Raw genomic sequence first — 21,656 nt, 5'->3', positions numbered from 1 at the left:
AGTACCAGTCAACCGGTCAAGTCAACGCCTCCAACCTGTAGGCTACGCTATAGCGAGTGAGACGTTGCAGCAGAGCTCCACTGCTTTCTGTACTTAAACATTTTGAAATTCGTGTTTTTGAAGTTTTTAAAAAATGTGTTTTTCTTTTGAGTGATACATATACACAGAATACCCGTGGCAAGTTTCGGTACGAATCTCGTTTTGTTTTGTGTTATAGAAAAAAAAAACAAATTTTTGACAGTGTGTAAGAGAAAAGGGTGCCATTTTTATCAGAAATTTCACTTTTTGGCATCCCCCAAAATGCAAAGCATTTCTTTTTCAGTTTTTTACCGGGCCTAAGGAATGTGTGTGTATATTCACGTATTTGTTTTCAGGGGTTTTGGAGTTCCAGAAGTGTGTTTCTCAGAAATTTCAAATACCAAGGGCTGTGGGGCTCGGTAGCTGCAAGCACTTTTCGACGCTATAGCAGTGTACCCAGCGCCGTAGAAGCCAACGTGACCTTGACGCAGAGAAGACCAAACAGGAAACTTTAAATGGGATACCTACCCGTCCTAGACGGTTACACGGCCTACCAGTCCCTCTCATATAACCTATAGCAGGGAGAGTAGATGCTACAGTGGCTTAGCAATGGATTCAAGGAGGCCATGTGAACCAGGGCCCTGCGGGCACTCACAGGTGTGTGATTATAACTCACAGGTGTGTGATTATATATACACGGCACATGGCTGTGGCACTGGACGCATGAGTAGCAGGCAGAACCAGTGTTGCCATGGCGGCCACTAGAGCTGCCTACATTTTCACCACATCCATCTTATTCCTTCTCTTGCTGTTGCTGATCCCCGTTGCTCTCGCCAAGGATCATCGTACTCATGCCGCCAGCTACCTTGCCAGAGGTTCATCGGTGTCCATCGAAGACGGCACCATCGCCACCACCACCACCATCCTTGCGTCGCCCAACGGCCTCTTCGGCTGCGGCTTCTACAAGGTGGCCACCAACGCCTTCGTCCTCTCCATCTGGTTCACCGGTTCGTCGGCGAGGACCGTCGCGTGGACGGCCAACCGCGACGCGCCGGTGAACGGCAGAGGGTCCAGGCTCGCCTTCCGGAAGGACGGGGGCCTGGCCCTGCTCGACTACGGTGGCATGCCCGTCTGGAGCACCAACACAACCGCAACCGGCGCCAGCCGTGCGGAGCTTCTTGACAGCGGCAGCCTCGTCGTCCTGGATCCAGACGGTCGGAGCCTCTGGACCAGCTTCGACTCACCGACCGACACGCTGCTGCCGTCGCAGCCGATGACTCGGAACATAAAGCTGGTATCTGCATCTGCCAGGGGCTTGCTCTATTCAGGTTTCTATACACTATACTTTGACAGCGACAATGTGCTAAGACTCATCTATAACGGCCCTGAGATCAACAGCATATACTGGCCTGACCCTTTCAACAAACCGTGGGGAAATGGAAGGACTACTTACAACAGTAGCCGTCATGCTGTTCTTGAACAGAGTGGCCAGTTTGTCTCGAGTGACAACTTCACATTTGAAGCTTCTGATCTTGGTGATATGGTCATGAGGAGGTTGACTCTGGATTATGATGGCAACCTTAGGCTCTATAGCCTCAACCAGACAAGCGGCCACTGGTCAGTTTCTTGGATGGCGTTCCGCCGAGTCTGCAATATACATGGACTGTGTGGCCAAAACAGCATTTGCAAATACTCCTACATGCCCAAGCTCGAGTGCTCTTGCGTGGAAGGCTTCGAGGTGGTTGATGCAAGCGACTGGAGCAAAGGGTGCAGGCGCAAGGCAAACATGACAGCCAGGAAGGACAAGCAGAGAAAACAAGAGGCAAGCATCAACGCCACCCAGATTTTCTCATTCAGAAAGCTCGCAAAAACTGACTTCTATGGGTATGACTTGGCCTATGCCGCGCCGGTGTCATTTCTGACGTGCAAACTTATGTGCTTGGACAATGTTGATTGCCAAGCTTTCGGTTACCGTCAGGGAGAAGGCAAATGCTATCCAAAGGTCATTCTTTTTAACGGCAAGAATTTCCCACGCCCTTACAATGACATTTATCTGAAAATTCCCAAGGGGGCCTCTTCGTTAGAATTGGCTTCTACAGCAAACCATACATGCAGAGTTCATGAGAAAGAAGCCAACGCTTCATCGGAAATGTTCAAGGATGGCACTTCCAAGTTCAAGTTTGGCTACTTCCTTTCTTCTGCATTAACATTGCTTTTCGTTGAAGTAATTCTAATCATCACCGGTTGTTGGGTCGTTCATAAATGGGAGAGAAGACCAGAGATTATAGATGAAGGCTACATGATAATATCCAGCCAGTTCCGAATATTTAGCTACAAAGAGTTGCAGAAGGCAACCAACTGCTTCCAAGAAGAGCTAGGAAGTGGCGGATCAGGAGCAGTTTACAAGGGAGTCCTCGACGATGAAAGGAAGGTCGCGGTGAAGAAGCTGAACGATGTGATCCAAGGAGAGCAGGAGTTCAGGTCTGAGATAAGTGTCATAGGCAGAATTTACCATATGAATCTGGTCAGAATTTGGGGGTTTTGTGTCGAGAAGACGCACAGGCTCTTGGTTTCAGAGTTCATTGAGAATGGTTCCTTGGCCACGATTCTTTTTGATCACCAGAGCAATTCTCCTGTGCTCCAATGGGGCCAAAGGTACAATATTGCACTTGGGGTCGCAAAAGGACTGGCCTATCTCCACCATGAGTGTCTTGAATGGATTGTGCACTGTGATGTCAAGCCAGAGAACATATTGTTAGATAGAGACTTTCAGCCCAAGATTGCAGATTTTGGACTGATGAAGCTGCAGCAGAGAGGATCAAGCGCACAAATGTTGTCAAAAGTGCATGGGACTAGAGGCTACATTGCGCCAGAATGGGCTCTAAATCTTCCCATCAATGGTAAGGCCGATGTTTACAGCTATGGCGTGGTGCTTATTGAGTTAGTGAAGGGGGTTCGCCTTTCCAGATGGGTGGTTGAGGGCGAAGAGGAGGTTGAAATGGCTGATATATGCTCTATTGAAATCCTTAAAGAAAAACTAGCCAGCGAAGACCAGTCATGGCTTCTGGAGTTTGTTGACCACAGGCTGGATGGAGACTTCAACCATTCAGAAGCACTCATGATGCTTAAGATAGCAGTATCATGTGTGGAAGAAGAGAGAAGCAGAAGACCGAACATGAGCCATGTGGTCGAAACTCTGCTTTCACTTGTGGAATAATGTTCAATACTGTGTTTACTACCGCTACATCTAGCTGGATTGTGTAAGAATAATATTCTGTGATGTTGCACAGAAAAATTGCCCTTATCCCTGCCATATGCGGCAACTCTACGGATTTGTATCAATACCTAACTACTCTACAGAGTACACTATGTAGTAGTATTTCACTTGTCTATCTGTTTGGAAGCTTAGGTCTATATAACACATCTATATACTTCCAGCAGTTTTGAAGAAGAAATCATTAATCCTTAGGAGCTAAATAAATCGGTAGCAAACAGAAATATATCGAATCTAACATGAATTGTAGGTTGGATCAATCTAGCCAGTTTATTACTTGATTTATTGAGCAGCCAACAGATTAATGAACCCAATGTACTAACAGAAAACTCACCGCTATACAAACTATATATATGCTGCAAAAGAATGAACAATGACAAGAGCTGTTAAACAATCAGCAGTTCACCAGTGCTAGGCCGGCGTCCGCCAATCACTCATCGTTGCTGCCAATGCGCCCCGCAGCGCCACCGCCCGCTTATCAACCTTGAGCCCTTCCTCCGCGGCATGATCTCTCCGGCTCTGCATTGCCCCCAAATCAGCCTCTGCTTCTTCCTCCCCCTCCTCCGGCGCCAATGCAGAGTAGTCCTCCCTCGCCAGCAGCACATTGTGGAGCATCGCGCACGTCCCAATGCACGTCACGGCGGCGCGGGGGCTCTCCTCCTCGTGGAGCCGCGCGATGGCGCCCCACCCCATCAAGCTCCGGACGGCGCGCCTCGCCGGGCGGCACATTGCCCTGTGCGCGGCGTTGAAGTGGGCCTCCGGGGAGCCGGGCGCGACGGGCCCGTGGAAGGGCACCATGAGCCAGCGCAGGAGCGGGTACCCGTTTCCATCCCCGACGAGGTACTGCGCGGGGTCGAGCAGCCTCCCCTGCTCCAGCTCCTGGTAGAGGGAGGAGAGCCTGAGCACCTCGAGGTCGGCGCGGTCGCCGCGGAATCCGGCGGTGAGTGAGAGGATGCGGGAGGAGGCGCCGGCCACGAGCTGCGCGGCGAGGGGCCCGCCCGGCCCCGCGAAGCGCGCGCAGGCGAGCGCGCCGCGGCAGGAGGGGAGCGGGGAGGAGGAGGGGGCGGTCGAATCGGAGGGGAAGGCGAGCCAGAAGCGGAAGTTGGCGAGGAGGACGCGGCGGAGGCGTCGGGAGGCGGCCCGCGGCGCGGAGGGCGGGACGCGGAAGAGCGCGGCGAGCGCCGGGTAGGGGAGGCCCGAGGCGAGGCGCGCGAGGGCGAGCGCGAGGAGGGTCGCGCACGGGAGGGATGGGTGGGAGAGGAGCGGGTCGAGCAGGCCCGAGAGGTAGTGGAAGGTGGGCGCGGACACGCGGAAGGCCAGCGGGTAGTGGTCCGGGCTCGTCGGCGGCAGCGGGAGCGGCAGCGGCGGAGCCGGAGCCGGCGCGGGAGGAAGCGGGGCGAGGGCGGGGGTCGCGGGGCCGGCCTCGTCGCCGTCGGTCCGCCTGCGCTTGCGGGGGGCGTCGGGGGCGGGGGAGGGGCCGAGGAGGTCGAGGACGAGGAGGGAGACGGCGGAGAGGAGCTGGTGGGTGAGCAGGAGGAGGGACGGGGGCGGCGTCGTCATGGGCGGCGGGGGCGCATGGCGATGGTGGTGGTTGCGGTGTCGATGGGTGGAGGGATTTTGTATGGAGGGGGTGCGATCGCTTGTGACGCGACACGGCGATGGCGCCGTCCGGACGTTTCCGTGCGCGCTCCTGGCTAGGCTAGGGTAGTGCTAGTGTATCAACGCTGTCCATCATTCGTTCGGTTGGCTCGCCCCGCCCGGTGTGGCGCTCCGGTCTGGTCCGGTCGCCTCCGTCCTCTCGCCTCGCCCGCGCCACTTGGAGGGTTGGAAAGGTTACAGGGGCTCCGCCTGGTCGCAGGCCAATCGAGACGAAAAGAGATTTGTCAACAGTCCACTAGGCAGGCAGGCAGGCTCATGTCGATCGACGCGACACGCGAGTGTGCGCTCACTGGTCTATAATCTGGTCACAGCGGAGAGTATCATAGATACGATAACATTGTATCATACTACCTTCATAATGCATAGTATCATAAATTAGTACTCCATCTATCTATGTATATAAGGTGTAATGGATTTTTTAAAGCTAACTTTGACCATATGTTAAAACAATAATATATGACATGCAAGTTACACAAAGCATATCTTCAAATTCGTACGTAAAAAGAGCTTTCATATAATTCTCATATTATACAGTTTATATACTATTAATCTTATCAATAGTCAAAGGTAATCTCGAAAAATGCATTAGGCCATATATATATGGATGAAGGGATTATCATAGATGAGTTTATTTATTGACATGCATGACACATAGTAGCATAACATTTAACATGTTACGGTATCTACCTATGATACTCTAACTCTTTCTCTCTTCTTTAATTGTCTGTCACATCAGCATATTTGTTATTCCCAAGTACATGATACTACCTTAGTTACTCCCACTATGGCTAACCTAAGGCTGCTCCCAATGCTCCATTTTGGATACGTGCTAAGCATGCCAACAAGGCAAAAAAAATCCTATGTGGCAATCTAATTAAGAAGAAAGAGAGAAGTTTGGTGTCCTCGGGAAGAAATGGTGCTAGTCACGGGAACCTATGCAAAACATTAAAAATGAAGGGAACTAGCCTATGTATGCAAGACTTTAGTTGCTAAACAATTAAATGAGGCAACCTTAGCAGCAACAAACTAAGCACCAATGCATTGGAGATTATGATTGCTTAACATATTTAATGCTCTTAGCACCTCACTTAGCACCTTTGCATTGGAGGAAGCCTAACGCCCCTCCCAATGCTCCACCTTGTACAGTGCTAAGACTGTCATATAGACAAAAAATCTGATGTGACATGATATTTAAGAGGAGAGAGATGTATGTGATGACCCCAAGAAGAAACGGTGCCAAGCGCGTGAACCTAAGCAAAATACTTAAATGAAAGGAAGCCCACCAATGCATGAAGAACTTTAGTAGCTAAATCATAAAATAGAGTGTGCTTAGCTACAACAAGTTAAACACATATGCATTACTCACGTGTCTAAGGCCAACTCCACCGCACGACCCCATTCTGTCCGGCCCCGTCCGTTTGGGGTAAAACGGACAAACAGGTCGGCCTAGTGCGAGACGGCCCAGACCCATCTTGTCCGTTTCGTGTCCGGCACGACCCATTTTGAGCGCAAACTTGCGCGGGGTTTGGGTCGCGGCGGACACCAAACGGACGCGCGCTCGTCCGCGTCAGGGACGCGTGGCAGGCGGCCACCAACCTCCCACCCACCCCGCCGGGCCCGCCTGTCATCCGCCCAGTGGAAGGTCGCGGTCCTTCTTAAATGAGGAAGCCGTGGACCGCTCGTCCACAGTTCCCATCGCCACACCCGCGGCCTCCTCGAAACCCGACAGCCCCTCGCGAAACCCTAGCCTCCTCCTCGAGCTCGCCGGCCGCCGCAGCCATGGGTCCGTGGAACTATGGCCGCAAGGGCACCCACGACCGCGAGGCTGGCTCCTTGTCGGGACGCCGTCGCGGCTCCGTCAAGGAGGAGGCCACATCGCCACCGCGCCAGGCCGCGACTCCCTTCTCCATCGCTCCCAGGCCCGGCGCCGACCATCCCGACCGGCAGTACCTCAGCGTTGAGGTCTGCCGGCGCTACTAGGAGACGAGTACGCCGATTCCGTGGAGTGATGTCCACCTCCCGAGCGCGTGGTATCTGTCCGCCGACCGCGTTCCCACGAGCGGCCGTGCGCACCGCGAGGAGATCGACCGTCGTCGCCGCCTCCTCCCCGACGACCTTTACTACGACCCGAGGTACGCCGCCGACAGTACCCTCTGTGACACATGGCTCGGGGACGAGCACGACGTGCGTCGTGCCTCGTACTTCGTCGGGACGGTCGCGGGGCCGCGTCGGGCACGGGAGGTGCGCGGCATCACGCCCACGCCTTTGCCTTCGCCGTCTCCATCACCACCTTCACCTCCTCGCATGACGGAGGAGGAGGAGGCCAGCCTCATTCAGCGCGTCATGGAGGACTCCATGGCGACGCATGATGAGCGTCAATGGTTGGCCCTCTCTGCAGCCGGCGACGTCGCCATCCCCAAGCCGATGAAGGAGGAGGAGGTGGTCGCGTTCCCGCCGGAGCTCGTTGACGCATCGTGGGGCTGGTCCTGCACCGCACCGGAGATGGCGCAGGCAGTGGAGGCCGTGAACTGGTGCCCACGCCGCCGCGGTCACCGGAGCGGGAGGCCTCGTCACGGGAGGAGGTGTTGCAGGCCAGCTTCCAGCATGCCCCCCACGCACCAGGGACCGCCGGCCCACCTTTGGACGCCGCCGCCCTACGTCGACCTCGTCAGCAACGGCGACGTCGACGACACCGGCGACCAGTGAAGACGGCGACAACGACGGCAACGACGGACGGGCTATTTTTTTTATGTTAATTATGTCAAAAACTGGGCCGTTTTGTGGCCGTGAAAAGTGGGCCTTTATTAATGTTTATCTTATTAATGTTTTAAGCTTTTTAAACCGAGTTTATTTATTTTTAGTTGAGTTTTTTTAAATCAAGTTCGACGCGGACATGATTTGGGGTGCGGCCGCGTGGTGGGCACACGCACGACCCAACGGACAGAGCCGAACATGGACGAACCCATTGCCGTCCCAAACGGATAAAATCCAACCAAACCGGACGTCCGTTTGGGGTCGTGCGGTGGAGTTGGCCTCATAAGGGCAAATAGATCTACGAATCTCTCAAGTTTCAAAACGATGGGCATGGTACGTGTCTACTACCTAGCTGATCTTTGGAACGATCAACCGGGTCACGAGTTGTCCGGCTGGGCGATGTTCACCGTACGATTGTATTCATGCATCTTCTTTCTTCTTGCAATTGTAACAGGGGTCTTATTACAAGAAAAAAAAACGTCTTCAACCCGATCGCCAATGTTGCCATTGTAACAGACCCCTCGTTGAGTTGTATCCGTCGCCACTGCAACAAGACCCTTGTTGCAGAAAGCATCTCCTTCTGTGTTTGTTGTCATCGCAGCATCGCCGGACCTGGAGTCGTCGTCATATGTTGCTCGTTATTCATCGCTGTTGATTGTTGTTGACAACTGAGGGAGATGGAGGAGATGAGGAAAGGAGAAGGAGGCTTCGAATGTGCCACAACCATGTGAAGATTGCACAAGTGCGGAACGTCTTGATCAGGTCGATGCGCTTGAGGGGCGACGACTCCATGGTCGGAATCTCAAGGCTTGAACCCCCTAAACGCCTCTTTGGTGTGTTGTTGTTGTTTGTTCCTCACCCGAGTTTGCATGGATAAGGAAAAAAGAGAAATGAGAAAGATAAGGTGTGGACAGTGCGAGAGAGAAGGCATAAAGAAGAAGACACGTGCCAAGCAAAGAAGGTCGACACAAATGAGAAGGGATAGAGAAGAGGAAACGTGCCAAGCAAAGGAGAAGGTCGACACAACTGGGGGATCGCTACGCTTGCTTGTGCCCCGCCCGTAAGCTGAATCCACACTCATATAGCACCCAAGTATAAGGACCTCTTGACTAAGCTTATCATCTAGGTCAATTATGCCATCGCTGAAGTCCTACTCATCTGATCTGGTCGAATTGGGAATAAATAAATTGCAAAAATCAAATACTCCATGTGTGTATTCGTGCCGAGATGGAGGTAATCTAATCACTGAAATATTTCCTTTCTCAATCATGCTATCTTTTCACTTCCATCGGCTCACAACTTTTGCCAATGCATGCTTCCTTGGTTTCCTACTTTCTACACTGAAAGTGACTTTTTCACAAGAACAACTTCTCCTCCTTTTTGAGAGTCAAGCATCCCCGACAAGGCCTCGTCGCAACCTCGTCAGAGGTGGGGACCACACGGTGTCGCCGTCAGAAGAGTTAGCAGCACGACCACCCCTGATGGGGTCACCTACCAGGGATAGGGTCATGGACCAGACATCCAGGACCCACGTGGGGTCTCACACGACCATTAAAGTCCCAGGACTACCGATGCATATCCAGGTTTCACTCGGACCCATGGAGTCACTCGGACGTCTTCCAGTCAGTCGGGCATGCACCGGCACTCGAACAGAGGCAAGCATGGACGACGTGGTAGCTTCAACGATCAAGAAACTTAAAACCATACATGAAGTGCAGTCAAGACCAACGTTACCAGTAACGGCCTTAGTTAGTGCTACAATTTATAGTAACGCCGGTAGTTACTCTTATTTAATGTTCTTGTAATGACGCTCGACGGGTCCTGACGCACTTTATATGAGCCGCCCTCAAGCTCTGTGGCAAGGGTTCAACACCCTGTTGTAATCATACCCCTAGGAGTGGTGAATCTAGCATACAATGAAGGGTAGGCTTAAAACATCAAGTTTTTAAGCCTAATTAGCAAATGCATTGTGATTCTTGCATGTAAAGCATCTAATATAATTTTTAAGTGGATGATTAGCTGAAATATGTTTGTGGAGGGTAGGCTTAAGCCTCATGAAGCCTACATAGTAGACTCGCCACTGCCCCCTAGAGAAAACACAATCCTCTGGACAGTCCATGTGGATAGGATCGGACGGTCCATGTGAAATGGACTGAAAGTTACAAAATTTTCTGTCGCCTAATCTAATCTATGGGTGGTCCCTTGGAGGTGAGCATCAAGACATGATGCGTGCGTATCCTGGGTGGGTGGCGCGCACCACAGCCCCACTCGAGCACCCCGAATTGGGACGCTGGGCAGGTCATGGGCAACTTCGGGGACACCACCCAGGATTACGTTCGATCCTGGTATGATCCGCGCCACAACAACAGTACGTCGCTTTCAGTTCAGGCCCGGTCCAACCAACGGGGAATCCAAGAACAAAGCCTAGAATTTCCCAGCATGGTCCCGGCCCATCGCACCCGTCCGTCCCTGCTGCTGTCTTGCAGTTTGTAATAAAAACTAAAAACATGAGACCTGTGCATGATTTTTAGTTTCAAAATTCAAAAAGTTCCCGGCAGACCTGCCTGTGCTGCTGCTCATCATCATAAAACATATTATGGCAGACTAGTCTCGCTACCTGCCGCTAGTCTTGACTCTTGAGGCCTTCAAATGGACCGGGAAAAAGGAGCATCAGATGACGAGCGATATTTTACAGGGTTCTTCTCTCTAGCTACTACTACCAGGTGAAGCGCTCAGGCTGCTTCAAGAATTAACAGTAGTGGTACTATATCGCGGCGGCGGAGAGGTCAACGATTGAACTGTCGGACTTGCCGGTTAGCTAGATTACTGAAACTACGTCAAGATCGTCATCCTGCCTTCGCGCGCCGCCGGCTTCGGTGTTATTCCTAAGCTGTCAAAGACGAGGGTTCAGAGACAAAAAACAAGCTGTTATTATTCTGTCGATGCTTCTTTAAGATACAGGAATGAACGGGATAAATAACTGTTCTTTTGATCTAACTTAGCAATCGTAGCTGGTAGTATCACGGGGGAAACGGTTGATTATGTTAAGGAGGCACTAGTAATAAATTCGGCTAGGTTGGTTAGCTCAACTACCTGGAGGCTAGGTTGCTGTCACTGAAGACACTGAACCGATTAAATTAGCACAAAATCTTCTTAGTCAACTACTATATGTCTAAACATCTTACCTGTTTCATTACTGGCTGCAGTGTTTTTATTTACAGGGAGTTCAGGGTTAAAGCTGTACCAATAATTTTAAGCACATCCTAGACAACATGACAGTAAACGAGACACGCCAGTTCAAACTATATTTTTTTAGTCTGGCAATCAGGTTGGGCCGCAATCGAACTCCTTAGGCTCAGTTTGTGGTTGCTGAATTATGTCACGCTGAACATAGTTTTTACAATCTACTAAGGGGAAATAGCCACGAAGCAAGGAAAAACTCGTTAGCCAAACCACAGAATACAATAGACAAAACCTCGTTGGAGAAGTTGGATTATCATAATCTACCACCATGCCAAATGCAGCCTTAGTCTAAAAGGAGAAGCTAAAAGCAAATGGTATGTTGTGCATGTGATCACACTTAAAGCATGTTTATCCTCCTTTTAAAAAACTTATCAGCGCATATAAATATTTTTATATGGTTGGCTGATTGGCTCTTGAACCATGCCAAGAAAAACTCACCTACACATGCCGTGTATTTGCTGGTACCATATCATGGGACTGCTCTTTGCTACGTGAGCATCCATCAAAATGAGTGTTCAACATGGTTGATTCTTGCCTTAATGAGTTCATCTTGTTTCCTTCAAAGGGGAATTGTCATTATGATGAAAATGTGTGGTGTCCATGAGACAAATGAAAATGCTGGCAACAATAGCTAGTTAAATAAATTGTCACAAACCTGGTGGATCAGCTCTTTCCTGAGCTGATGTTAGGTGATGCTTCAGCATTATATCCCCTCGCAACATCATCTTTAAAACAGAAGGGTGCATGTCGTGTGAATTGTTTTCCTGAAACCTCGATACAATATTTACCGGAAATAAGGTAGTGGTCGGTTTTGTGCTCTGTTACCTGAGAGGATTCAGGCAACTGAAATGACTGAAGGTGGGACTGTGACGACTCCAAGTGAAATGGGGGCTCTGGAATCGTTGTTTTAGGGCAGCTTGCTAACACAAGAGGCTGTGGTTGATTTTGTTGAGGAGAATTCATCGGATCGAATGAAAGATGAGCTCCTGAACTTTGGTTTACAGGTGGCGCTACTGCCCCGGAGCTTGGTGCCGCCACATTTCTCCCACTAGCACCAAGTGCTGCAAACATTTGTGATGCCTGCACAGGCTCAAGTGCTCCAGATAGATACGATGGGTTCAAGTAAACCCCGTTTCTCATAGACAGCATCTGTAGGGGGGAAAGTAAGTACCGGAGCAAAAACTCTGTATTGATACTTGCATTTGAACTGTATATTTAAATTTCAAACGTACAGTTCAATTATTAGCACCTACCAACTGAATATAGCTAGCTAACATAAATGCAAGCTGGCACTGAATATAGCTAGCTAGCATGAATGTTAACTGGAAAATAGACCCAACATAACAGAAATTTTGATCAGCATTATAAATCCCACTGTGAATCCAAGGAGATCAACAGTTCTACTCGTGTGAAAATTTCCCCAAGGAAATCCAATGAGTACTTATAAGATATGGCTGGAAAACACTCGACAGAACAGAAAGTAGATACTGCCGTGCCATGCGAAAATTTCCCCAGCATTGGATAAAGAATCGATAAGGACAACACCCACAGTAAAACTCTTGCTCCTACGTCAATGTTTGCAGTTTGGACCGTCAGTTAAAATGAATGCACCAGCAAGTTGTAGCATCTACTCCTACTACCGTACTGCATCGTCCAGCCATCCGGGCACTCATTTACTGACCTGTACTTGGAGCTGCAGCTGCTTGAGATACTCAATGGCCTCGTCGAGCATCGACGCCTTGTCAGTCTGTAAAAACCCAAGCCACGAACCAACGCGTTCAGATTCAGGAGCGCTAATTCTGCAGCCCCGGAGTTCATGGGACGAAGAAAGAAAAATGAAGGGGGTGGTTTGGTTGGTTTTGTGCGCGTGTGCTGCTGCGGACCTTGTTGGAATTGGGTATCAGGCTCTGCAGCGCCTTCATCTTCTCGTTGATCCTGCTCCTCCGCCGCTGCGGTCCGGTCGAGCAAGCAAGCAATGAGCGGCGGGAAAACGGGCATGGCGAGAAGAGCGAGCAAGAAAGGAAGAGCGAGCTGAGGGGGAGAAGGGTTCGCGACGGAGAGCCAGCACCTTCTCGGAGAGGTTGTGCACCTCGGCGGCGCGGGTGCGCTTGCTGCCGGACCCGCCGCCCCCGCGCGGGCGGTCGGACGTCCCGTGCGGCTCGGGCTCCGACGACCCGCCCGCCTCGCTCTCGTAGAACGCGCCTCCGGCGCCGGCCCCGATGTCGCCGTACTCCGCCGCCTGGTGGTGGTGCTGCTGCTGGCCCAGCGCGGCCGCGGCCGCCGCGGCGTGGAAGGCCGCCCCTCCGCCGAACATCTGGCGCCGCACCTCCTCCTCCTCCTCCTCCCGCCGCCGCCTCCGCTCCTGCTGCATCAGCACCAGCTCCCTCACCGCCCCGCCCCCGCCCCCTCCAAACCCGCCGTCCCGCTGCTCCTCCTCCATCCCGCCCGGCCACGGCCACCTTCTCGCCGCCGCACGCCACCCCACGGAGCAGGGGGGGAGAGAGAAGCGTGGGGAGCGGAGCGGGGGGGAGAGAGAGGGAAGGGGAGGGGAGGGGAGGGAGGAAGGAAGGAGCGTGGCTTCTTTTTAGTGTTGCGCCCATGCCGCGCTGCTGCGCTGCCGTGCAGCGGGCTTTGCTTGCGCCCGCCCGCTGCTTGCCCGCTTCGGGTTCCGTTTGTTTTTTGGCGCAAACCAACTTTTTCCTCGGGTGCGTGGGTGGCGTGTCAGCGAACGCCCGGGTTGGCTCCACGACTGTTTGGTTTTCCTCTTCTGCCTGCTGCCTCTGTGTATGTGTCTGTGCTGCGGAAGGGGAGGGGAGGGGAGGGGAGGGGAGGGTTGCATGTATGCTGGCTTTCGGTTGAGTGTGGGCTTGGGATGCCTCACCTGACCTGACCTCAGCTCGGCTCAGCTCGTTGCTTCCTTCCTTCTGGGTTTCTGCGTCGAGGGTCTCTGTGGTACGGCGTGCTGTCCGCGTCGGCTGAGGTCACCCTCTCACGTACTCGTATGTACTGCCTGTGTTTCTTTCATCAATCAAAATAATAATTCAAGTTCTGGTACTTAGTACTACGTTTGTAGCAAGTCAAATCTGCTTAGGTTGACCACATTCACAGAAACATAAGATTTTCAAGGTCCACAACACCAAAAGTACTATCTATGTGAAGGAATAAGAGCGTTTAGATCGTTATAAAGTAATGATCTAAATGATTTTGTATTTTTATCATGGAGGACGTACAAATTATACTCCCTCCATAACTTAATGGAAGGCGTTTTCTCACAATGTGAAAGAAGTTTTATATCAGACCATTTTTTGACACTATAACAGTGTTAAAAAGGTCTTATAATAAGTTACGGAGGGAGCAAAGAATCTCACGAGGCTGAATCGGTGTCCTAAATGCTAATATATTTTTATATACTTGATCAAACTTAAGCTTCAAATTACTTTGGAGCGGAGGTAGTACACTCGTCATGCAAGGAGGATAATCCGTGAAGCGACAAAGCACACAAGTTCCACTCGACACCTCCCCTGTACCAGCACAAGATCAAGTTCAGATCCCCAAGTCCGAATCGGGGTGTCACCTGTGCAAAAGGCAAAGAGTGCGCCCAAGCCATTTGCCGCTATAGCACCCACACGGCCAAAAGACATAGCCACCTTGATTTATTGCTGGGAGTACTTATATCTATCAATTACGCCTTGTAGTTGATGCATGTAAGGTTTATTGATATATTCAAATTATTTATCATATATTTATACCCGTTGATCATGATTCATATAGTGTCTTATGAGTAGATTCATTAGTTCTTGGGACATGGGAGAAGTCTTGTTGCTAGTAACCATGTGAAGTTGAATATTGTTTAATGTTTTTCTGATACGTTGTGTTTTCCTTCTTCTAGTGGTGTTATGTGAGTGTGGACTATACGACACATCACCATCATTGTACCTAGGGGAAGACATTCTAGAATTAATTTATAGATGATGTGTTGCGAAAGTGATGAAAACCTAAACCTAAATTTATGAATTATTGTACGACGGGATGGTTTGGATCCTAATGTTTAGTGCTATGATTAAGTCTATCTCAATATTTCTCTTGTGTTTGTCGATGCTTGCATGAAGAGTATAATCCTAACTCATAAGCAGGTAATCGTTCAAGTAAGAACAATGCCTTAGTTTCACTCCACCCACACAACACTTACTAAATCAATGAACGGTAACTTAACAGGTTATGATGAAAGTACCTTGCCAAAATTCTTGCGAGTCCTCGATTGCGTTTGCTATTATAAGAAACGTCGTTGGCTTGTGCTTAGCATACATAAGGATTGTACCACTTGCTGCACCCTATTATTTTTCTTACTATTTATCTTGTTACAAATTATCCTGCTATCAAACAGCTATCAAATTATCGTTACAACATCTATAGTGTAACCTTATTAAAAACTACTTGTCAATTCTTTATGCTCCTCGTTGGATTTGACAGTCTTACTTATAAAAAGACTACGGTAGATCTACTATACTTGCGGGTCATTAGTGAACATATTCAGAGATGTAATGATAAATATGACAATTTAAAAGTGCAACTTTTTCACCAATAAAACATACATAGATCAACTACTATACCAACCGTTATCATTGATAAGTGATAATGGTAATTGATTCACACCAATTGTGCATAGATGGGAAGGAGATGGAGGGGATGATGGTGTTGGTGGAATGGTGAAGCTCGCTTGGATGAAAATGCTCCCCTTGAAGCACTAAAGTTGGTGATGACGATTACTTCAGATTTGCATCCCCGAAGAGGGGTAGGACTGGCTGGGAACAATCCTCAAGAAATAACACTAGGGTTCCGACTCAAAGAGGCGACAAAAAATTTGCTGAAAATAACATGTATAGTCTTTTCATCATGGGGGCGAGAGACATGCACCGGAGATGGCACATGGAGTGACATGTGGGCCCTAGGTTTGCACCGTGTGCATGATGTCTACTACATAACTTTATTCTTATAGACTTTGTTTGGCCCCCAAGCAAATTCCCATCAAATGGATGACATAAGGTTTATCACTCTGTCAAAGGTGTATGATGAAGATGGTTCTCTCTTAAATAGCCCTGCAATCAAATACAAGTAGTCTCTTGTGTTCCGAACACACGTAACACAACTGTCAGTTGTATAAGTGAACTATTTCGGTGAAGAGATGGTGATACAAGTGTCATATGAATGATATAAATAGGTTTTTATAATATAAAAAAATAAAAATAGCAAGACAAAAAGTAACAAAAATGTATGAAAATGTTGTCTCGATACTTAGAAACAAGACATAGGGTTCATACTTTCGCTAGTGCAGTCTCTCAACATCATTAATATAACTGAATCACATGAAAATTCCTCAAAGTGTGACAAAGAATCACTCTAAAATATGTATTCCTATTGAAGAAAGTAAGATGAAATCATGTAGGTAGTAAACCACCTCAAAGTTGTGTTTACAATCAATCTTATGAACCACCCCAAAGTGTCATGAATAGTTCTAGAGATTGTACTACGACAACACCATATGATACGCATCAATAACCATTATGTCACCTAGAACACCTCAATATCACCACGGGTATCCTTAAGTTAAGACATGCATCAAGTGATTTCAAATCCAAAATATTGAATACAACATAAAAAAATCTCAAAGAGCAAGACTCAACTCACCAAGAATGTAAGAGAGGGAGGTGGACATCATGTTATACAACTACATTGATAAAGCTTGATAAAGCTCAAGATACATCAACATCGTATCAAATCAAGAACATGAGAGGGAGAGAAATCAAATACATAGCTACCGATACAAACCTTCAGCCACGAGAATGAACTACTCACGCATCACCATGGAGGCATCAAGGAGGATGAAGATGGCCTCCCCAATGATTCCTCCCTCTGGTACGGTGCCAGAAAGGCTCCATGTGAGATCGCTTCAGAACAGAGGCATGTGGCGGCGGAGTAAAAAATTTAGGTTTATTTCTCGGGCTTTCTCTATTTGAAGGATTTTCCAACGTTGAAATCACGCAAAACAGAGTTACGAAGGACCCATAAGCTAGGGTGTCCCTCCCTACCCCAGGGCGGACCTGGCGGATCTTCTTGTTCTCCCCCGAAGCTTCGAGGGTCTCTTATGTTGCAAAAAAACCGTCATTTTTGTTCTATTTTGGACATTAGTAGGTATCGGTTTTGTGAAAACAAAATACAAATGGGAAACATTAACCGGCATTGGTCACTAGATTAATATGTTAGTCCATACAAATAATATAAAAGTGCACCAAAACCATATATAATTGATGTAAATATACCATGAATACTTAATAAATTATAGATACGTTAAAAACGTATCAGTGCGCGGGGCAAGTGGGTGCCTTGGTTAGGCACCCCCAACTGTGTGACTCTAGCATAGTGTTTCTTTTCATGTGTGGATGAGCCTTATATCTGTGCTTTATTTTCTTAAGCTTCTTGAATATACTTTGTTCATGAGCTTTTATTGCCCCGTATAATTATTCCAACAGTTCTCTCCATTATAAGATGAGCTCAAGGTGTATTCAGTCAATGATTTTCATGTGGATTCAATCACTCATTCATAGCGAAGATATTGCATAAATTTGCTACTATGTTGGTTAATAACCCAAAGAAGACCATAACCCATTAGGGTGGTTTTGAGTATTTGCTTGACATTAGTCATTTCTCTGTGTAAAATGAGCTTATCGGGTTCGTTGTGATGAACACCAACCATTGGTACCGCAACAAGGTCATCATCTTCAATACGAACATGGTGAATACGATATGTAATGTGCCATCCAGCATAAGGCCCGTCCAACTGCGAAAAGACTGGTTAGTCCAACCCTCGCAATGTCTATAAAATGGGGGATAGTGCTCCAATTGCCCACTCAATCATTTTGCTGCAAACATGCATCGAAACGGATGTGGTCACGATCAATGGGATGAACAGCTGCGATGAAAGAGGTAAGCACATTCCACGAGTAGAATCTAATTCACGCAAAAGAGGACGTGTCTAAGGCTTTTCAGGATTAGTTCATGCTTGCCCATGTTAGTGTTGTGCATTGTTTCATCTATGCCCTCTTTTTTGTGTATTCTTCTTATTCCGAACAATGCGAAATCTGCTTTTCCCCCTACAAATTGTGAGTATTTTTGTAAACGTACAATTTTTTTTCAAGTTTGTGAACATTCTTTTAAACAATTGAAAGCACGAACGTTTCTTTTGAATTTCTTGAATGCTAAAATTTATCGAAAGAACGCATCTTTTAAAATCCTAATATTATTTGAAAACTACATTTTTTTGGGCAGCCCGAATAATTTTTTGAATTTGTAAACTTTTTGAATTTCTCAAACATTTTTCTGAAGGAATTATTTTGAATTTGTGAACAACATTTTTAAACAGAAACATTTTTGAAAAACACAAACATCTTTTGAAATTTTGTAGTCCTTCCAATCCATATTACTTGTCATAACTTTTAGTACTAAAGCTGTGGCAAGTAATATGGATTGGAGAGACTACATTTTTACAATTTTGAATAATTTTTGAAAGAACACGTTTATTTTGGAAACATGATTTTTTAATGTATTTTTTAAAGGAAATTTAAAAAGAAAAGGAAAAAACCCTAACACCTCCTCATCCGCTTCCGCGGGGAAAGCCGGAATATGGTATTTGCCGTTTGTTGCGTCAAGCTGTCCGTGCTCGTACGTAAATATACCATGAATATCTAATAAATTATAGATATGTTGAAGACGTATCAGTGTCCGGGGAAAGTGGGTGCCTTGGTTAGGCACCCCCAACTGTGTGACTCTAGCATAGTGTTTCTTTTCATGTGTGGATGAGCCTTATATGTGTGCTTTATTTTCTTAAGCTTCTTGAATATACTATGTTCATGAGCTTTTATTGCCCCCTATAATTATTCCAACAGTTCTCTGCATTATAAGATGAGCTCAAGGTGTATTCAGTCAATGATTTTTATGTGGATTCAATCACTGATTCATAGCGAAGATATTGCATAAATTTGCTACTATGTTGGTTAATAACCCAAAGAAGACCATAACCCATTAGGGTGGTTTTGAGTATTTGCTTGACATTAGTCATTTCTCTGTGTAAAATGAGCTTATCGGGTTCGTTGTGATGAACACCAACCATTGGTACCGCAACAAGGTCATCATCTTCAATGCGAACATGGTGAATACCATATGTAATGTGCCATCCAGCATAAGGCCCGTCCAACTGCGAAAAGACTGGTTAGTCCAACCCTCACAACGTCTATAAAATGGGGGATAGTGCTCCAATTGCCCACTCAATCATTTTGTTGCAAACATGCGTCGAAACGGATGTGGTCACGATCAATGGGATGAACAGCTGCGATGAAAGAGGTAAGCACATTCCAGGAGTAGAATCTAATTCACGCAAAAGAGGACGTGTCTAAGGCTTTTCAAGATTAGTTCATGCTTGCCCATGTTACTGTTGTCCATTGTTACATCTATGCCCTCTTTTTTGTGTATTCTTCTTATTCCGAACAATGCGGAATCTGCTTTCCCCCCTACAAATTGTGAGTATTTTTGTAAACGTACAGTTTTTTTTCAAGTTTGTGAACATTCTTTTAAACAATTGAAAACACGAACGTTTCTTTTGAAATTCGTTTCTTGAATGCTAAAATTTATCGAAAGAACACATCTTTCAAAATCCTAATATTATTTGAAACTACATTTTTTTGGGCAACCCAAATATTTTTTTGAATTTTTACTTTTTGAATTTCTCAAACATTTTTCTGAAGGAATTATTTTGAATTTGTGAACAACATTTTTAAACAGAAACATTTTTGAAATACACAAACATCTTTTGAAATTTTGTAGTCCCTCCAATCCATATTACTTGTCATAACTTTTAGTACTAAAGCTGTGGCAAGTAATATGGATTGGAGAGAGTACATTTTTACAAATTTGAATAATTTTTGAGAGAACACGTTTATTTTGGAAACATGATTTTTTAATGTATTTTTTAAAGGAAATTTAAAAAGAAAAGGAAAAACCCTAACACCTCCCCATCCGCTTCCGCGGGGAAAGCCGGAATATGGTATTTGCCGTTTGTTGCGTCAAGCTGTCCGTGCTCGTACAAGCGAGCACCGAGCAGCGATGCAATGTGTCGGCCCATATAACTGTTCCAGCGCCACGGTTTTAGGAAACTTCTAGAAGGTTTTCTGAACCGGTTTTTTATTTTATTTTTTCTTTACTTTTTTGTTTCAAAAAATAATCTGGACTTCCAAAAGAAGTTTTATTTTCAAAAAATTCTGGATCTTTAATAATTATTCTGAATTTTCAATTGTTTTTTGTGATTTTATAAAATTACCCTTCAAATCCGTAAAATGTATTTGCTTTTAGAAAATGCGCGGGAGCAAATGAACCAAAAAGCCCGCCAGTAGGCTTCTGGTGTGCGAAGCCGCATCTATGCGTCCAATAGGACTTCCCGGGAAAACCAGTAGAGAAAACAAACAGGAAAAATGGAACCTATCGGAGTGTTTCGAAAACTGGGATCGTGGAACGGTAATCGAGCCGGCCCAGTTTCTTCGCTCCCTTCGCTGCCTTGTGCGACAGGGCGACTACTTAACGCACCCGCGCGTCAAATAAGAAGTCTGAAGCTTTTCGCTCGTGTGAACCTGAGAAAAAGGAGCGGCCGAAAATTTGGCCGAACCCAATCGAGATCTCGACGTGCAAATAGAGGCGTAGCTTTCTCTTCTTCACTTTCTACAAGAAGTCAATTTTACTGGCGAACATGACAGTCGATGTCACAGTTCACAGCCCTATAAAATTAGGCCTATAAATACGCCAATCCAAGCAAAACGACATACTCCATCAGCAAGCAGAACCACAAACAGAGACAGTCCCACAGAATTGACAGCAGTTATTACACTCATGGCCAAGGCACAGTCCATGGCGGCGCTGCTCGCCGTGGTGCTGGTCCTGGGCGCGTCGGCGGACGTAGCGCACGGCATATGCAACGTCTCGAGCGGCGGCATCCGTGCGTGCCAGCCGGCGGCGGCCGTCCGCAACCCGACGGACGCGCCGTCCGCCGGCTGCTGCGCGGCGCTGGCCGGGGCCGACCTGTCGTGCCTTTGCCGGTACAAGAACGTCGGCGCCATGTGGGCGAGGCTCTACAAGATCGACGTGAAGCGCGCCATGGCGTTGCCGCGCAAGTGCGGCCTCCCCATGCCCGCCAACTGCTGATGGGTTGCGTCACGAAATGTGTAATGGTCTAATGGACTCCAATACCTACATACAATAAATGAAGCACACAAAAGACCGTTTCGTGCTTCCCTTGGTGTGTGCTCTGGAGTACTGTACTACTTCATATGTGTTGCAGGGATATGAATCACGGTTGTGCATGGAAAAAATTAATCAATGCAGAAGTAAGTGCTGGAAATTATTCCCTCAAAAAATGTGCTGGGATATTAGCTGGAACCAGGAATCTTACATTCTTAAGAAATTGATTCTAATTCTCTCGACATGCAAAGTGTCCACCTCAACATCCCACTAAACAATGCATTAAAAGTTGATCCACTTCTCTAACATGCAAATTATCGACATCAACGCCCCCACTAAGCAATGCATTTAAGCCTTTTCTTTCACCAAGTCATGCAAAATCTGCCTGAGTCATGCATTCAATTTATAATTACAATTATTTTTGCATTAG

The 21,656-nt window shown here is 47.4% G+C and overlaps 4 protein-coding genes across 5 annotated transcripts; 2 read left to right on the top strand and 2 right to left on the bottom strand.

The window, feature by feature from the left end:
* The first annotated feature begins 259 nt into the window (after window positions 1-259).
* Window positions 260-3,410, top strand: LOC123407231 (putative receptor protein kinase ZmPK1). Its single transcript, XM_045100318.1, has one exon. It carries the CDS (start codon window positions 770-772, stop codon window positions 3,233-3,235), a length of 2,466 nt encoding a protein of 821 aa, XP_044956253.1. The 5' UTR covers window positions 260-769; the 3' UTR covers window positions 3,236-3,410.
* A 132-nt stretch (window positions 3,411-3,542) lies between these two features.
* On the bottom strand, window positions 3,543-6,579 carry LOC123408230 (protein ALP1-like). The gene is made up of 2 exons (XM_045101386.1): window positions 6,466-6,579; window positions 3,543-5,002 (listed from the first exon to the last, which is right to left on the bottom strand). Exons 1-2 carry the CDS (start codon window positions 6,577-6,579, stop codon window positions 3,704-3,706), a joined length of 1,413 nt encoding a protein of 470 aa, XP_044957321.1. The 3' UTR covers window positions 3,543-3,703.
* A 3,636-nt stretch (window positions 6,580-10,215) lies between these two features.
* LOC123407232 (transcription factor PIF3-like) lies at window positions 10,216-13,541 on the bottom strand. Of its 2 annotated transcripts, none has more exons than XM_045100319.1 (7): window positions 13,017-13,541; window positions 12,832-12,897; window positions 12,630-12,695; window positions 11,774-12,097; window positions 11,604-11,673; window positions 11,387-11,505; window positions 10,216-10,595 (listed from the first exon to the last, which is right to left on the bottom strand). In XM_045100319.1, the coding sequence occupies exons 1-6, from the start codon at window positions 13,386-13,388 to the stop codon at window positions 11,387-11,389; spliced, it is 1,017 nt and encodes a 338-aa protein (XP_044956254.1). In that variant the 5' UTR covers window positions 13,389-13,541; the 3' UTR covers window positions 10,216-10,595. The 2 variants fall into 2 exon arrangements, with proteins under 2 accessions (XP_044956254.1, XP_044956255.1); XM_045100320.1 differs by having other exon boundaries at window positions 10,216-10,590.
* A 7,281-nt stretch (window positions 13,542-20,822) lies between these two features.
* Window positions 20,823-21,423, top strand: LOC123412006 (putative lipid-transfer protein DIR1). The gene has a single exon (XM_045104962.1). It carries the CDS (start codon window positions 20,879-20,881, stop codon window positions 21,188-21,190), a length of 312 nt encoding a protein of 103 aa, XP_044960897.1. The 5' UTR covers window positions 20,823-20,878; the 3' UTR covers window positions 21,191-21,423.
* The last annotated feature ends 233 nt before the right edge of the window (window positions 21,424-21,656 follow it).

The sequence above is a fragment of the Hordeum vulgare genome, chromosome 7H, assembly GCF_904849725.1.
Source record: "Hordeum vulgare subsp. vulgare chromosome 7H, MorexV3_pseudomolecules_assembly, whole genome shotgun sequence".
NCBI lineage: Eukaryota > Viridiplantae > Streptophyta > Magnoliopsida > Poales > Poaceae > Hordeum > Hordeum vulgare.
The sequence above is the reverse complement of the archived record's forward strand: the minus strand, read 5'-3'. Positions and strand labels throughout refer to the sequence as shown.

What these genes read in the sequence shown, in the direction of transcription:
- LOC123412006 (XM_045104962.1), top strand. Translation starts at nt 20,879, where the DNA reads ATGGCCAAGGCACAGTCCATGGCGGCGCTGCTCGCCGTGGTGCTGGTC.
- LOC123407231 (XM_045100318.1), top strand. Translation starts at nt 770, where the DNA reads ATGGCGGCCACTAGAGCTGCCTACATTTTCACCACATCCATCTTATTC.
- LOC123407232 (XM_045100319.1), bottom strand. Translation starts at nt 13,388, where the DNA reads ATGGAGGAGGAGCAGCGGGACGGCGGGTTTGGAGGGGGCGGGGGCGGG. An exon ending in TGATACCCAATTCCAACAAG is followed by an intron (nt 12,696 to 12,831) that starts GTCCGCAGCAGC and finishes GGGTTTTTACAG; the next exon opens with ACTGACAAGGCGTCGATGCT. An exon ending in AGTTGCCTGAATCCTCTCAG is followed by an intron (nt 11,674 to 11,773) that starts GTAACAGAGCAC and finishes TCTGTTTTAAAG; the next exon opens with ATGATGTTGCGAGGGGATAT.
- LOC123408230 (XM_045101386.1), bottom strand. Translation starts at nt 6,579, where the DNA reads ATGACAGGCGGGCCCGGCGGGGTGGGTGGGAGGTTGGTGGCCGCCTGC. An exon ending in GCGACCCAAACCCCGCGCAA is followed by an intron (nt 5,003 to 6,465) that starts GTTTGCGCTCAA and finishes TTGATACACTAG; the next exon opens with CACTACCCTAGCCTAGCCAG.